This window comes from Cucurbita moschata, unplaced genomic scaffold (assembly GCF_002738365.1).
Source record: "Cucurbita moschata cultivar Rifu unplaced genomic scaffold, Cmos_1.0 Cmo_Scf00020, whole genome shotgun sequence".
Taxonomy (NCBI): Eukaryota; Viridiplantae; Streptophyta; class Magnoliopsida; order Cucurbitales; family Cucurbitaceae; genus Cucurbita; species Cucurbita moschata.
Window position 1 is genome coordinate 3213950 of NW_019268536.1, and position 14743 is coordinate 3228692.

Here is a 14743-nt window from a genome sequence, read left to right on the forward strand (position 1 = left end):
ACTGTATTGGCTTCTACTACTTGTAATTTATCCAAACCCGGATGTATTGTTGAAAGCAGCAGTGAAGTAAAATGATAGCAAGCACAAATGCTGACATTGCTGTTCTGCTGCCTCTTAAGACAAGAGTCCCACCATTCGTCCGGATTTCAGCCCTTTTGTTGGGCTTTGCCTTTGTCATTGACCCCTTAAGATATTCCAGTCTGTTTTCTAGAGCTTGGTGCTGGCTCTATTTGGTTTATGCGTCTCAAATGAACTAGATTTTAGTTCAGCTGCCTGTTTTTTGATTTTTTACTCTAGAATGATTTTTTACCGTAGAATGATAGTTTGGTTGTTCAGAAATAAAGGGTTTTCTATTAATGGTTTAGACCCACTTAGGAAGTATGTTCGAAAGCTTTACTTAAAACTTGGGTGTTCATTACTTGTAAACTTGTCTAATTGCATACATCTTTGGTTTATCTTTTAGTTGTAGACACTGGACCTGGCAATCCTCCTCGAGTGACTGCTTCTTGTGATTGTTTATTTCCAATATCCACTCTCATCAGAATCGATGGTAGAAATTAAATATTCTACTAACCATGACTGTAATCGCTTTTTCTATTTACGAAAAAGTGGAACACAGCAAAAATCAAATTACCCAGGAGAGGGAGAGAGAGAGAGAGAGAGAGAAAATAAGTGGCAACAGTGGCAAAGGAGGGAGCTTTCCAAGGCGTTGGATACTATCTGACAAGTCCTGTCTGCCAGAGCTATAAAGAACCATTTTTCCCATTCGTAAAGAAGGGCAAGAAGTAGAATTAAAAGAGAGGGAAGAAAAGAAGAGGAAGCTGATTTGTTTTCTGCCTTTTCAGGCAGAGGGGGAGAGAGGGCTAGTAGTGAGAGAAATGGAGGAGAAGTGGAGCTGGGGAGAGCTGTTGCTGCTAATCAGTATCTGCATTTTGGGATGGAGGGTCAGTTTTATCAATGGAGATACGGATCCAGGAGATGGTAAGTACCTTACTTTTTTCTATCTTGTTTTACTCTGTTTGTTTTCCTCCCCCTCGGTTCCTCAATGTCCTGCACTGCATATACTGTAAATCATATACTTTAGCTTCTACATTAGAAGACCTCCTTTAAGAAGAAAAAGGATTTTAACGACTTATCACACTAATAGGTTTCTAGTTTAGAATGTTGCTTCTATTACTATTAGAGCTCTCTTCATATGAAGAACTTTCTTCCCCCTTTTCTATGAGCTTCTTAAGCGTAATGACTACTTGCCATGTCACAATTTTCAGCCTATAAGAATGTGCTACTACTTAAAGATGTCCCATTTTGGACTTTGATGAGAATACAATCTTCAGTAGACCTTGTTACAGCAGAAAAACACAATATATGGATAAAGAAACTGAACAAGAACTCCTCGTACCCTTGTTGTAGGGTAAAGAAATCACCTTAAATAACCGCATGTGTACTTTATCCGACGCCGGAACCTCCAGAACTTTTGTTAAAACATATGGATTAAGAAACATTGAGGATTGTTGGGAGAGGAATCCCACCTTGGCTAATTAAGGGGTTATGCATGCATTGTATTAGAGTCATGCCTTAACTTAGTCATGTCAATAGAATCCTCAAATGTCAAACAAAGAAGTTGTGAGCTTCGAAGGTGTAGTCAAAAGTGACTCAAGTGTCGAACAAAGAGTGTACGTTGTTCGAGGGCTCTAGAGGAGGAGTTAAGCCTCGATTAAGGGGAGGCTATTCAAGGGCTCCATAGGCCTCAGGGGAGGCTCTACGGTGTACTTTGTTCAAGGGGAGGATTGTTGAGAGGGAGTTCCATATTGGCTAATTTAGGGATTGATCATGGGTTTATAAGTAAGGAATACATCTCTATTGGTATGAGGCCTTTTGGAGAAACAAAAAATAAGGTCATGTGAGCTTATGCTCAAAGTGGACAATATCATACCATTGTGGAGATCCGTAGTTCCTAACACTACCCTCTGCGAAAGAAGACTAATACCTCGTATCTGTAACTTAATCAATGTTACTTGTCTAATAGAAGTTAAGGAGTTCATTCTGCACTGTTACTTCAAAAGTGATATTTTGACATGTTTATATTTTAACAAGTGGGTTGAACCTAAAACAGGGAATATACGAATTCATAGCATCTCGAATCATTTATAAACTGTTATGCAACCTATCCTTTACTCGCAGACGATATGTCAGTTGGAAAGTTATTGTAAGCATTATTTGAACACACTCAGTTACTAAGACACATGCATATCTTACTACAAGCATTATTCATGCAGTCGCTGCTCTAAATGCCATGTATAGTAGTTTAAACTCGCCTCCAATTCTAACACTATGGAGTTCAAGTGGTGGCGATCCATGTGGACAAATTTGGAAAGGCATTACTTGTGCAGGCTCAAGGGTCACAGAAATGTATCTCCCTCTTGCCCTGTTATGTAACATTTTATGCAATTTAACATTTCTGTGATGCACTTATCTATATAGTTTTTTTTAGTTCATTGACTGGTTTAGGACTTTCTGGATCACTGGGATACCAGCTCTCAAGTTTGGCATCTCTAATTAATCTGTAAGGTCTATGCTCTTGTTTGTCAAGTGATATAAATTATTTTTTATGTTGTATTTATAACATGTCTATAAATGAAATTTGCAGAGATGTGAGTTCCAACAATCTTGGACCTGACATACCTTATCAACTCCCTCAAAACTTGCAAAAACTGTATGCTTCTATTGTTGTTCATTCTGATGAAGTTATGTTTCCATTTCTATTTATAAAATTAGTGTATTTCTGCAGAAATCTTGGATGGAATAACTTCAGTGGAAGCATCCCGTATTCTCTTTCTCAAATGAGTTTGCTTATTTCCTTGTAAATTCCAGGGTCTTTTTTCTCTTTCCTTTTATGCATTCTACCTGGATGCTAAAGCTACTCCATGTTCTTCTGTTCTTCCCCCTCACCTACTTGGAACTGTAGGAACATCAGCCACAATCAGCTTGGGAATCAAGTGAATGATATGTTTTGGAAGCTTTCTTCCTTGGCCATGTTGTGAGTTCTCATTGATTTTGATCGCTTTCCCTTTTGTTGTGCCTTTTCTGTTGGTCCTTTTAGCATTACTGAACTCTTCTAAAGTATTTTATATTAACAAATACCTATAAAGAATTAGACTTTCTTTCATAGTTTCTTCTATGTTGGGGAGGAGTTTCACATTACTCAGGTAAGGAATACATTTCCATTGGTATGAGGCCTTTTGGAGAAGCCTAAAGCAAATCCATAGAGCTTATGCTCAAAGTGGACAATATCATACCATTGTGGAGAGCCGTGATTCCTAACATGGTATTAGAGTCATGCCTTTAACTTTGGCATATCAGTAGAATCCTCAAATGTTGAACCAAGAAGTTTTGAGCCTCGAAGGTGTAGTTAAAAGTGACTCAAGTGTCGAACAAAAAGTGTACTTTGTTCAAGGACTCCAAAGAAGGAGTTGAGCCTTTGAGGCTGTTCGAGGTCTCCATAGACCTCAGGAGAGGCTATGTAGTGTACCTTGTTCAAGGGGCCTTCCACATTGGTTAATTTAGGGAATGATTATGCGTTTATAAGTAAAGAATACATCTGCATTGGTACGAGGCCTTTTGGGGAAGCCAAAAGCCAAGTCATGAGAATTTATGCTCAAAGTGAACAATATCATACCATGTGGAGAGCTATGATTCCTAACATGTTAAATTATCATACGCTTCTAATTCATTTTCAGGCATAGATGCTATCATCTCATAGTTTACCGTAGTTTCGTTTTTAAAGTTTTCTCGAAAACACTTTTCAACAGCCCATTAACTTCAGCTAAACATTTGTACTAACAATTATCTAGATTGAAAAGATATTGTTGCAGGTTCTCTTTAAATTCAAAGTGTCAATAACTTGCTTTCCCTTCTTCAGGGATGTCTCTTTCAATTCTCTGTCAGGTGCCCTTCCCCAGAGTTTTAGCAACCTTACCAGTATGAATGCAATGTGAGTACTGAATCATTAATTAATGTGGAAAACATATGTAGTTAAGACTGATTCTCCATGTTTTCTAAATCTCTGTAGGTTTCTGCAAAACAACCAATTCAGTGGCACTATTGATGTTCTTGCAAATCTTCCACTACAAAATTTGTGTGTATCCTTAAATGCTTACTATTTAGTAGGAACTTAGCTTGTACAAACACCTTATATATCGCATTCTCCTCAGGAATGTCGAGAACAATCATTTTACAGGATGGGTTCCTGAACGATTGAAGAACATAAATATTCAGTGAGTACCTGACCATCATTATTATCTTCTCTAAGATATTGTCTGACTAAATGTTCCAGTCCAATTGAACTTGAGCAACTTTGTGACAGGGAGGGTGGCAATTCTTGGAGCTTTGGGCTTGCACCCCCACCTCCACCTGGTACACCTCCAGCCAACCAAGATTACAGATATCACAAGCCGGGAAATATTTACAGCCCACTGAGTAGTCATGCTGCTGGTGGAGATAGCAGATCAGGTATCAGTGGTGGTGCCATTGCGGGAATTGTTATCTCTGTGCTAGTGGTGGGAGCAGTAATAGCATACATGCTTGTAAAGAGAAGATCCAAAAGGTCTTCCTCAGACATGGACAAGCAAAAGCTTGGGAACTTGCCTATCGTATCTCCTGCTTCAAATGGAGTGCAAGGTAACCATGTTCAACTGATTTGTTATTTACTGGGAAGCATGAATCTTATAGTTACTTGATCAATAGTTATCTTTTCTAGTTCAATGCTGTGGAAATAAGGAGGTTTAAAAAGTTGATGTTATTGGCCTGCCTTTCAACTTATTATATTCTGACAGAACAAATTCTCTTGAAAGATCCATTGGCAGAGATAAAGCTTGTTCATACTTCATCCTCATTTGATGCAAAATCATTGGATTCTCCTGCTTCAATCAATCTTAAGCCCCCACCTACTGATTCTCATAAATCATTCGATGATAATGATACATCAAAGATACCTGTAGTGAAGAAGACCGTTGCCACCCCTCCGATAAGTGTGAAGTCATATTCAATAGCAGATCTTCAAATGGCTACGGGCAGTTTCGATGTAGAAAACCTTCTCGGTGAGGGATCGCTTGGACGTGTTTATCAGGCTCAGTTCGATGATGGGAAGGTACTATTAATCTATTCTTTTGCATCTAATGAGTTCGTTTAGTGTCCATCTATGATCTATCTGATGTGAACGGCTACTAGCAAGGAAGACAAAACCCAACTTGATCAATTGTTCATCTCTTGGCAATGATTAGGTTCTTGCCGTGAAGAAAATAGATTCAGCCGCCTTCCCTAGAGGATTGTTGGAGGATTTCACAGAGATAGTTGCTAATGTATCTCAGTTGCATCATCCTAATGTAACCGAGCTAATGGGTTATTGCTCAGAGCATGGCCTGCATTTGCTAGTATATGAGTTCCATAAGAATGGCTCGCTACATGACTTTTTGCACATATCAGATGAATATAGCAAGCCACTGACCTGGAACTCCCGTGTCAAGATTGCTTTGGGGACGGCTCGTGCATTAGAGTAAGTTCATTTCCTGAACTTTTCCTTGCATGTTTGTTTATTTATGGTGATGTTATGAGGTGATTTTTAGCTCTATCCTTACATTTTGACGTGCTAACAACTCCCAAGATGTATAGGTATTTTTCTAAAAGTAAAACTGGAAGCTTAACAATGCAAAGCTTTAAGATCAACCATACCTTACAATTTGAGGCTCTCAGTTGATCAAAGCTTTGTTAGACATAAATTTTTTGTCTTTGTGTTATTCAACCACCTGATGTTGCAGAAAACTTTTGTAGGTACCTGCATGAAGTTTGTGCACCGTCAGTTGTTCACAGAAATATTAAGTCAGCCAATATCTTACTAGATGCTGAAATTAATCCTCATCTCTCTGATTGTGGCCTGGCTAGCTTTATAACCAATCTTGATCAGGTGAGCTTTATAACCAATCTGCATGTATGATGAATTCTGTTGGACAGGCATTGAATAGGTCAATTTATATGGATTTTCATCAAATGTTCAGGCATTAGATCACCAGGTAGGATCTGGGTACAATGCCCCTGAGGTTACCATGTCGGGTCAATACACATTGAAGAGCGATGTATACAGCTTTGGAGTGGTTATGTTGGAACTTCTAAGCGGGCGGAAGCCATTTGATAGGTAAAATAGGCAACTTTAAATCCTGAAATGGAAGTCATTGGTTTGCTTAGTCAAAATTTTCTGATATTTGGTTGCAGTTCAAGGCCAAGAGATGAGCAATCCTTGGTTCGATGGGCTACACCTCAGCTCCATGACATTGATGCCTTGACGAAAATGGTTGATCCTGCTCTTAAAGGGCTCTACCCAGTCAAGTCTCTCTCAAGATTTGCAGACGTTGTGGCTCTTTGCGTCCAGGTACTGAGCCTTTTGAGTGATAAAATTTACTTCAAACAGCTCATTCAGCCTTAACCAATCAGCTAAATGAACTGTTTTCCATGGCAGCCGGAGCCTGAATTTAGACCACCTATGTCAGAGGTGGTGGAATCCTTGGTTCGGCTTGTGCAGAGGTCCAACATGAGCAGAAGGACGTTTGGAAGTGATCATGGATCATCTTTTAGAACTGATGATCCTGATGCACGTGAGACATCTTAACTGGCTTCTTCTCACTAAAAACACAGTTCTCCAAATTTATATATAGAAAAAAAAATTCTTATCTGGCTTCTTGAGCAATCTAGAAGGAAGGGACGCTTAGTAGTTTGAGTCGATGTCACGATGATATTAACACTTCATAGACAAGCATGACATTGTTGTGTTTTGACGTTCATAGTATGTGAACCTAGTGGTGAATCAATGAAAACCTAGCAGTTATTTCAAAACCCAACTTTGCTTAATAGAAGCATTTACCTGCCAAGATCTTATTTACCCAATCACAGGCCTTTCACTACTGGAATTATTGTGGATTATAAAGTAAAGTGTTAACAGGTACATTGCAAGGATGGCTGATCCAGTTCTTACTGGCCATCTCCATTGTATTTCTCTATATGCACACTGATTACAGCCGTGAGTATTTTGATATGAGATTAGACTTACTATATGCAAGGAATTCGTGCAAACTTCGTGAAGTATCATATCATATTGTGGACTCAATTCCAGATCAAGGCTATACACACCATTGAATCTCTACACATCATTCTGATCTGAAATGAAATTTGGTTCCTCACCCTGGCAGAGATACTGATCACACAGAGACGCAGAGCCCCAGTCCTGCCGTAGCCGCAAAATGTCCTCTGTGAATGTAGACCCAGATGCACCGATAAATGTTCTCGACATAGCACAGATTGTCTTGTCCAGCATCGCTTCAACCTACACAATGAAAGTTGGCTCATTGGAGTCGAGCTCAGGATGCTAAACCAACTCAAGATTGCATAACTTCACATAGAATCCTCAACTCGCATAACCAAAACAAACAAGTTGAATGTTTGATTTTATTGGATTAGAATGAATTTATCGCAATGCATGTGATATGCGTGCATGTAGGACTGGACACAACATCGGACATAACACCTTGTGTTGAACAATGTTGGTAGGGAGTCCCACGTTGGCTAATTTAGGAAATGATCATGGATTTATAAATATGGAATACATCTCCATTGGTATAAGGCCTTTTGGAAAAGCTTAAAGTAAAGTCATGAGAGCTTATGCTCAAAGAGGATAATATCATACCATTGTGGATGACTGAGATTCCTAACATGGTGTCAAAGTCATCCTCTTAACTTAGTCATGTCAATAGAATCATCAAATATCAATCAAAGGGTGTACTTTGTTCGAAGACTCCAAAGAAGGAGTTGGACCTCGATTAAGGGGAGGCTGTTTGAGGGCTCCATAGGCCTTGAGAGAGGCTCTAATACATCTCCATTGGTATGAGGCTTTTTGGGAAGTCCAAAGCATAGCCATGAAAACTTATGCGCAAAGTGGACAATATTCACGGTAACATACTTGTTGTGTATAACAATAATTGTTGCAGTGTAAGAAAAGTTGGATTCTTAGGCTGACCTGAGAGTCTCCCTCAATCCCATGCCTGTATAACAAGGCGTCCCATTTTTCAGCTAAATTACGAGGAGGCCTTCTAACAAGCGGTATGGACTTCCCGTTCAACACAAGAAGTGATTGCAGCAATCCATATTCACTCTCTGCTGCATCTGTGGAAAGATAAATAACTGCCACATTCGCCCTTTCAACCATTCGAATTATGCAGTCTGCTGCTTGAGGAATGGGGTAAAAGCAGCTTGGCTGCTTTGCATTACTGGAAAACAGAAAATTTCATTAACCAGAAAATTTCATTAAAGAAAACAGTAATGTAGATGCATTACCAGAACTTCAAAAAACCATGTCGTCGGAAATGGAATGCCATATAATTCTTTCCTAAGAACGTTTGAATGAATCGCTGGGCTGTCAGCTTGATCAGGCGGCTTGGTTCTATCAAAGTCTGGCATTTGTGAGCGATGGGGCCGCCTGGTTGATTCACCCACTCTTTCTCTACATTAGCAAAGAAAATATCTCCTACAGCTACAACATCCTCGTTGGAAGAGAATTTGGATTCAATGTCTGAAACCGTCTTTCCAGTGGGCTTCTTAGCATCTTCATTCCAAGCAGATTCAAGCTTGCCCATAGAGATCCCCAAGTTCTTCAACTTTTTAATATGTTCATCATCCACATAACAAGGATCTGGTTTTGAAAAGTAACAGATGAACCGATCAATGTGTAAGTGGTGCTTCCTAATCTCAGAAAACTCTTCAAAAGAGATGACAACCTTTCTTCCCAAGCAAGTATTGATATGTTCAATGTCAATTACCCTACTGAACTGATAATCAACTTTGTGACTAGGAATGACTAAAATTCTGTTGAGGATAGCCGCGAAGAACATATGCTTCTGCAAACAGATCAAATGGTTAGACATTTGCCCCGAAGTGCATATAGCGAACAAAAACTTGTTCGATTTGGGCTTCCACTCAATTGTTCGTTTGCCGGACAATTTCTGGTCAATCTTTCCACATCTATCAATGGTGAATGTCCCCATCGTCTGAGCATCATCAACTACCTCAGATAAATTCCCCGACCGATGGGGGGACAGAAGAACGTTTTGGATCTCTTTGTTCAAACTAATTTGCTTCAATATAGCAGATTTGAGATCTTCTATGAATGCGTCTCCTGAGGCTGAATTTGAACTCAAATTATTAGTAGCGGTCGAGTTGAAAGTTGAGTTAGAATGATTCCAAATATCGAAAAAATCCAGTTGTTGTTGCCTCAACAAATACAAAGCTCTCAACTCCGATTCCCTCATTCGGTCACTGAGGGAATCGGAACTTCCGAGTGTGGAAGAGATATTCACAGATGAGAAGAGACTTCGAATATCGGCAGAGAAAAATATAGCGATAATGCAGAGAGGGAGGGCGGCCGCTAATAGGTAGTAGTACCTCTTGTGAAATGCAAATTTGGGAATGGAGAAACGGAATCTGTGAATGGGAGGCCAAAAATGGCGATCGTCGTCAATGTCGAAGGTCGTGGAGCGATTGCGAGGAGAAGGGAGGCGTTCGGTTCCATTCTGTTCGATAAGGTTTTGACGATCGTCTGATTCGTCGGAGGACGAATCAGATCTATCCATTACTCCTCCAGTTCTTCCACTTGGATCTTGTGTTCTTCTTCTTCTCCTTCAGCAGAGTTTTTTGTTGGACGATTTTCACTCCAAGTCCACACAGTCTTCTCTTGGACTCTCTCCACAAACAGGATGACTTAGCGAGGGAGAGTCTAATTAACACTAAACCATATAAGAATAGTTAATACTTTATTTTAAAAGTATACTTAATTTTATTAATATAATTAAAAAAAATTTAAAACTTAAAAAATATGACTTCAAGTCTATAATAAATTTCAATATTAAATTAGATATAGACCTTTTTTTTTTCTTCCACGGGAGAAGGCTGTTGAAAATTGTTAGAAACCAGTCTTATATTGACTAATTAAGAGGATAATTATAGGTTTACAATGAGTATGGGTTGATTTTCTAGAATTTGAATGTAGGATTAGTTCCGAAGCAAATTGGACCAAAACCATCAAATTTTGTTACAACTAAAGGAAGTCTCGAGATAAGGGACATTTTTTTATTTCTAAAATAAATGAATATATTTGCTCTTATATAGATGTTTATGATGTGTGATATGACGTACTATATTATGATTATAAATGTTTTGAGCTTAGCGTATACATGTTATGTTTGATGGATGTGATAAGGTTCACACTATGTGATTTGTGTAACCAATCACTGCTCTAATTAAAGAGTATCGAATGGTTTATGATAGTAAGAACAAGAATTTTTTTTTTAGATAATAATATGTCAAAAATAACAATATAAAATTATCGCATAAAACAAATTTCGTTAACTACAAATATTTTTATTTTTTCATAAATATATTATCAAACTTATTTTTACCGACTTTTAAATAAAAAAAATTTGGTACAAATATGAGCATAGTTCAACCATAATCATGAGCTACGCGATTGAAAAAAAAACTAAAAAACTCAAAGTCCAGATAGAGGTATGAAGTGGGGCAAGTGAATTATGGTAGCCTACATTGCTGGGATGGTTTACATAAGAAATGGAGCCAGACAAAGGATCCTGCTCTAATGTCAATACTTCTACGGCTAAGATGATGCTCTATAAACTCAACAGAACCAGCTAGTTTGTTCTACACATAAGTGATCAATAAAATGCTAATCGCTAGGTGTTGCTTCATTAAACATCGAGTCCTGACATACTTCGGCTACTTCAACCAGCCTACCACGAACCCATTTCTTCCTGGCTGCACTCACTTGGGTATCCGCTTTCTCTTCCAACTGGTGAAGATTGGTCCCATTCAACCAATCCTTGTGCTCATCAGATGCCTTATTCCCTTTCCCATTAGGCTGGTTTGCCAGACTTGACAAACGTGGTGGATAAGATGCGCCATATCCATTGGTGCTTGCTGCAACTTCAAGATCCTGCACACTAAACTTACCAAAATCAAAAGCCACATCTTCTATGCCACGAGGCAACAACTGGGTCCCCTTTGCCATTGTTTGAGCTGCTCTTCTTTGGTCTTCTTTTCCAGCCAGTGAGTCCTCCTCATCGTTTGGGGTACCCATTTCGTGGATGGAGGAGGCTACTGCATTCTGTTCTTCAGTCTGTTGGGATGCCATCTGCTCAATATCTATGCATTCAATTGATTGTAGTGCTTCAGCTATAAGCTTTCTTGTTTCTAATAGGGAAGCTCGAGCAATGGGGCTTCTTTTAGCGGCAACCTCAAGGGCCTTGGCGGCCTTCTCTGCTTCAGCAATCATGAGTCTGAAAAGGAAAAACTGGAACGTCATCAATTGTTCAATGTAAATTGAGCTGTCTTGCATTCTTGATTAGAAACTGGAGCTGGAAAGGTCGTACTCGTGAGTAACGAATACTGTTTAGTATAGGTTTTCAGTCACAAGAAAGGGAACCTGAATATAGCTATGTTTGTCAAAAGGTTACAGATGCAGTCAGTGGTTCAATTTCCCTCGAAGAATCATTCTAGAATAAAATGTCCTGTTTTTGACTTCAAACAACGTAGTAGCATACATCTTAACACCACATCAAAGAGGTTCATTCTCTCTCGGAAGTAGAAAATGGCCTCTTTACCGTTAGAAAGATGAGTATGTTGAGGATTATTGAAAGAAGTAGTCCCACATTAGCTAATTAAGAAGACGATCATGGGTTTATAAGTAAGGAACACTATCTTCTTAGGCCTTTTGGGAAGACCAAAAACAAAGCCATGAGAACTTATGCTCAAAGTGGATAATATCATACCATTGTGGAGAGTCGTGGTTTCTAACATAGTATCAGAGTCGTGCCTTAGTCAAGTCAATAGAATGCTCAAATGGCAAACAAATGGCGTACTTTGTTCAAGGGCTCCAAAGAAAGGAGCCGAGTCTCAAATAAAGGGATACTATTCGAGGGCTCCATATGCCTCAAGGGAGGCTCTATGGTGTACTTTGTTCGAAGGGAGGATTGTTGAGGATTATTGAAAGGAGTAGTCCCACATTGGCTAATTAAGAGGAAGATCATGAGTTTATAAGTAAGGAACATTATCTCCATTGGAATGAGGCCTTTTGGGTAGACCAAAAGCAAAACCACGAGAGTTTATGCTCAAAATGGACAATATCATACCATCGTGGAGAGTCGTAGTTCCTAACAGATGAGTCTACAAAGATAGACCGGCCAAATTTATTTAAGAAACTACAAGTAAAAGAAAAGAACGGACCTAGCTTGCTCAATGGCTTCCATTTTTTTAGCTTCTGCAATTGCTCTCTGTGCCCTGATACTCTTTATCATGTCCAGCTTGAAGCTTGCTGAAGGGTCTTTAAACCGTGGTGCTTTACTTTTCCTGATTCTCGGTTGTCGATTTTCGATTCCAGACCCATCTGCAAAAGAAGAGTAAACATTACTCTTTTCTTTCTTCTGGCTGGTTCTTGTGATCTCCATACTTTCACTGTGCTTTCTCCTTGGCCTTCTTCTGTTGACTCCAATAGGCGTGCCATGATATTTAGCTATAGCAGAGCAAACTCGATCACGATATTCCTGACATAAAATAAACAAGCAGAATGCAGAGGTAGCTGCTGTTAAGAATGTTTGGTCGTGATTAAGCTCATGTCATAGGGATACAAATAATGTAATGGTAGTCTAAAGATTAGTTACAGGCTAACAGTTAGTATGTCATTTTGCAAATGATGATCCGGGTCTATCCGACGAGCTAGAATTAAATCCAAACATTTCTTGACAACCAGTGGTTCGGTTCCATGGGAAGTTTTTATCTTCGGATTTCAAAAACCATCCAGGGAGCATTTAATGAGGAAAAAAAGTTTCTATTTAGTGCAGCTAATGGAGGATATATAACAAAAACATACAGGATCATCCCATTTTGCAGAGATGGATTCTGATATCTTCTTCCTCTGCTCAGCTGACTTTGGTGCTCTCTTGCTTCCAACCGGCCTCGACTTTCTTTTCCGTTGCTCGACACTCTCCAGCCACTCCTTTTTAAATCTTTCATTCAGGATTTGGTAGGAGTCCCACTGCAGTTCTTCCTCACCCTTATATCCTCGTCTTGAAGCTTCAGCAATTAAATGTTTCCACTCTATGTAGCATTTTTCTTGTAATACCAGCTTCTCACGACGTCTTTGCCACCCCATTCGCACACCAACCCCAATTTTCATCCTTGTCTCTTCACTGTGGCATCACGAAGGAGGGGCACTTCAAATTAATGCCTCAGAGATCACATATTTAGATAGTAATACTGCAAAATCACGGATCATAAACCATCCAAACAAACAGAATAAGATGACATCTACCTCTGAGCATGGCCGCCAGCCTTAGCCAACTTATTTTTTACCTGCACAGAAAATAATATAAATTACGAAGTGAACATGCTCTTCGGAATCACGAACCTCCACAATGGTATGATATTGTCCACTTTGAGCATAAGCTCTCATGGCTTTACTTTGGGCTTCCCCAAAAGGCCTCATACTCGTACCAATGAAGATGTATTCCTTACTTATAAACTCATGATCATTCCCTAAATTAGTCAACATGAGACTCCCTCCCAACAATCCTCAACCCAGGGTAGCTAACAAGTGGTGAGATATCAAGTAATCCTAGATAAATGTTCTGTTCATGGCCAATGCTTGAATCCTAGGCCGTGTAACACTATTCATATTCAAAATCATTGCCACCATAAAAGCAGAGGGTAACATCATGGATTAATCAAACATTTCTTATACATAAAACCATTCTTACATGACTTCACCTTAGGATCCTGCATTGCAAGCCACGTTCGCTCCTTGATTCGTCTAAGCGTCTCTGCAAATGAATTGCTTATAAAGAAAGAGTAAACGATAAATCCTCAAAGTGTATTAACGCTGAGTGAAATAGTGGGTGTTTTACCAGCACTGTGCTTTCTCCCTTTGTTCCACGGCGTTTGTCCTTTATTTGCTTGGGAAATCCTCTCTCGCCTCACCCGTTCTCTCTCATCTAATTCTTCCGAATCTTCACCGGATGATGCAAGCTGAGTATCTGAAGTAAACAGGGCAGAACCTAACTGAGAATTCTTAAATTCCGTCCGTTTTTCCATATAAACGCCCCCGTTCCCATCATGAACCACTCGCTTGGATTCAAGAGTAGCAATTGCCCTAATCAATAACCCGCGCCTGGAAACCTCAAGCTGGGCACTGAAGTTCATCCGTTTCGGTACAATCAAGGACTTCCAACAAGAAGATAATTCCTTCTCATTCCCAAAAGTAAGCGAAACCATTGAATTATTCACAAGAAAACATGAATGGAAACAGTGGAAGGCAGGCTGAGCAGTAAAAATCTCAGCTACAAACGCGAGAAAAAGCAATATATAAAGCGTCAGTGTGAAATGAAACGCGCAATATGAAGAAAAAAGATGAAACACAACAAGAAGAGAAGACGCCATTGAAACCAAAAGAAGAGAAGCTTACCCAACAAAGGCATGGAAGCTCATTCAGCCAAAATCAACCACCGGAATTCAGTTGAGAAAACAATGGCCGCAAATCTCTCGAGGAAGTGGCATTACAGTCGTCTAGCCAAAGTTTTAGTGTCAGTCAGTTGCTGGAAAATGGACAACGTTCTTCGAAGGGATTAGGCGAGCAGAGACGAAG

At 39.4% G+C, this 14743-nt stretch overlaps 3 protein-coding genes across 9 annotated transcripts; 1 reads left to right on the forward strand and 2 right to left on the reverse strand.

The window, feature by feature from the left end:
* Positions 1 to 437: 437 nt before the first annotated feature.
* On the forward strand, positions 438 to 6882 carry LOC111457723 (protein STRUBBELIG-RECEPTOR FAMILY 6-like). Of its 4 annotated transcripts, none has more exons than XM_023100095.1 (16): positions 438 to 981; positions 2277 to 2409; positions 2492 to 2563; positions 2648 to 2713; positions 2789 to 2860; positions 2966 to 3037; positions 3920 to 3991; positions 4070 to 4135; positions 4212 to 4274; positions 4364 to 4677; positions 4833 to 5146; positions 5280 to 5551; positions 5827 to 5959; positions 6051 to 6187; positions 6265 to 6421; positions 6509 to 6882. In XM_023100095.1, the coding sequence occupies exons 1-16, from the start codon at positions 879 to 881 to the stop codon at positions 6656 to 6658; spliced, it is 2196 nt and encodes a 731-aa protein (XP_022955863.1). In that variant the 5' UTR covers positions 438 to 878; the 3' UTR covers positions 6659 to 6882. The 4 variants fall into 4 exon arrangements, with proteins under 4 accessions (XP_022955863.1, XP_022955865.1, XP_022955864.1 ...); XM_023100097.1 differs by having other exon boundaries at positions 4863 to 5146; XM_023100096.1 differs by having other exon boundaries at positions 445 to 981; positions 4851 to 5146.
* LOC111457725 (O-fucosyltransferase 36-like) lies at positions 3269 to 9806 on the reverse strand. Of its 3 annotated transcripts, XM_023100104.1 has the most exons (4): positions 9481 to 9806; positions 8377 to 9220; positions 8060 to 8309; positions 6949 to 7369 (listed from the first exon to the last, which is right to left on the reverse strand). In XM_023100104.1, exons 1-4 carry the CDS (start codon positions 9605 to 9607, stop codon positions 7187 to 7189), a joined length of 1404 nt encoding a protein of 467 aa, XP_022955872.1. In that variant the 5' UTR covers positions 9608 to 9806; the 3' UTR covers positions 6949 to 7186. The 3 variants fall into 3 exon arrangements, with proteins under 3 accessions (XP_022955871.1, XP_022955872.1, XP_022955870.1); XM_023100103.1 differs by lacking the exon at positions 6949 to 7369 and adding an exon at positions 3269 to 3296 and having other exon boundaries at positions 8006 to 8309; positions 8377 to 9806; XM_023100102.1 differs by having other exon boundaries at positions 8377 to 9806.
* Positions 9807 to 10607: 801 nt separating this feature from the next.
* On the reverse strand, positions 10608 to 14743 carry LOC111457724. 2 transcript variants are annotated; one of them, XM_023100101.1, is made up of 8 exons: positions 14564 to 14743; positions 14007 to 14438; positions 13870 to 13922; positions 13415 to 13455; positions 12974 to 13292; positions 12331 to 12647; positions 11191 to 11384; positions 10608 to 11145 (listed from the first exon to the last, which is right to left on the reverse strand). In XM_023100101.1, the coding sequence occupies exons 1-8, from the start codon at positions 14574 to 14576 to the stop codon at positions 10775 to 10777; spliced, it is 1740 nt and encodes a 579-aa protein (XP_022955869.1). In that variant the 5' UTR covers positions 14577 to 14743; the 3' UTR covers positions 10608 to 10774. The 2 variants fall into 2 exon arrangements, with proteins under 2 accessions (XP_022955869.1, XP_022955868.1); XM_023100100.1 differs by having other exon boundaries at positions 10608 to 11384.

Bases quoted from the DNA above. Each gene is read 5' to 3' on its own strand.
- LOC111457723 (XM_023100095.1), top strand. From the start codon at position 879: ATGGAGGAGAAGTGGAGCTGGGGAGAGCTGTTGCTGCTAATCAGTATC. The intron at 4,136-4,211 runs GTGTGTATCCTT...CATTCTCCTCAG, and splicing joins AATCTTCCACTACAAAATTT to GAATGTCGAGAACAATCATT. The intron at 6,422-6,508 runs GTACTGAGCCTT...TTTCCATGGCAG, and splicing joins TTGTGGCTCTTTGCGTCCAG to CCGGAGCCTGAATTTAGACC.
- LOC111457725 (XM_023100102.1), bottom strand. From the start codon at position 9,668: ATGGATAGATCTGATTCGTCCTCCGACGAATCAGACGATCGTCAAAAC. The intron at 8,310-8,376 runs GTAATGCATCTA...TCTGTTTTCCAG, and splicing joins CATGGTTTTTTGAAGTTCTG to TAATGCAAAGCAGCCAAGCT. The intron at 7,370-8,059 runs GTCAGCCTAAGA...TTCATTGTGTAG, and splicing joins GGATTGAGGGAGACTCTCAG to GTTGAAGCGATGCTGGACAA.
- LOC111457724 (XM_023100100.1), bottom strand. The intron at 13,456-13,869 runs GTGAAGTCATGT...TTTTCTGTGCAG, and splicing joins TTGCAATGCAGGATCCTAAG to GTAAAAAATAAGTTGGCTAA. The intron at 12,648-12,973 runs GTATGTTTTTGT...ATTTTATGTCAG, and splicing joins CTGCAAAATGGGATGATCCT to GAATATCGTGATCGAGTTTG.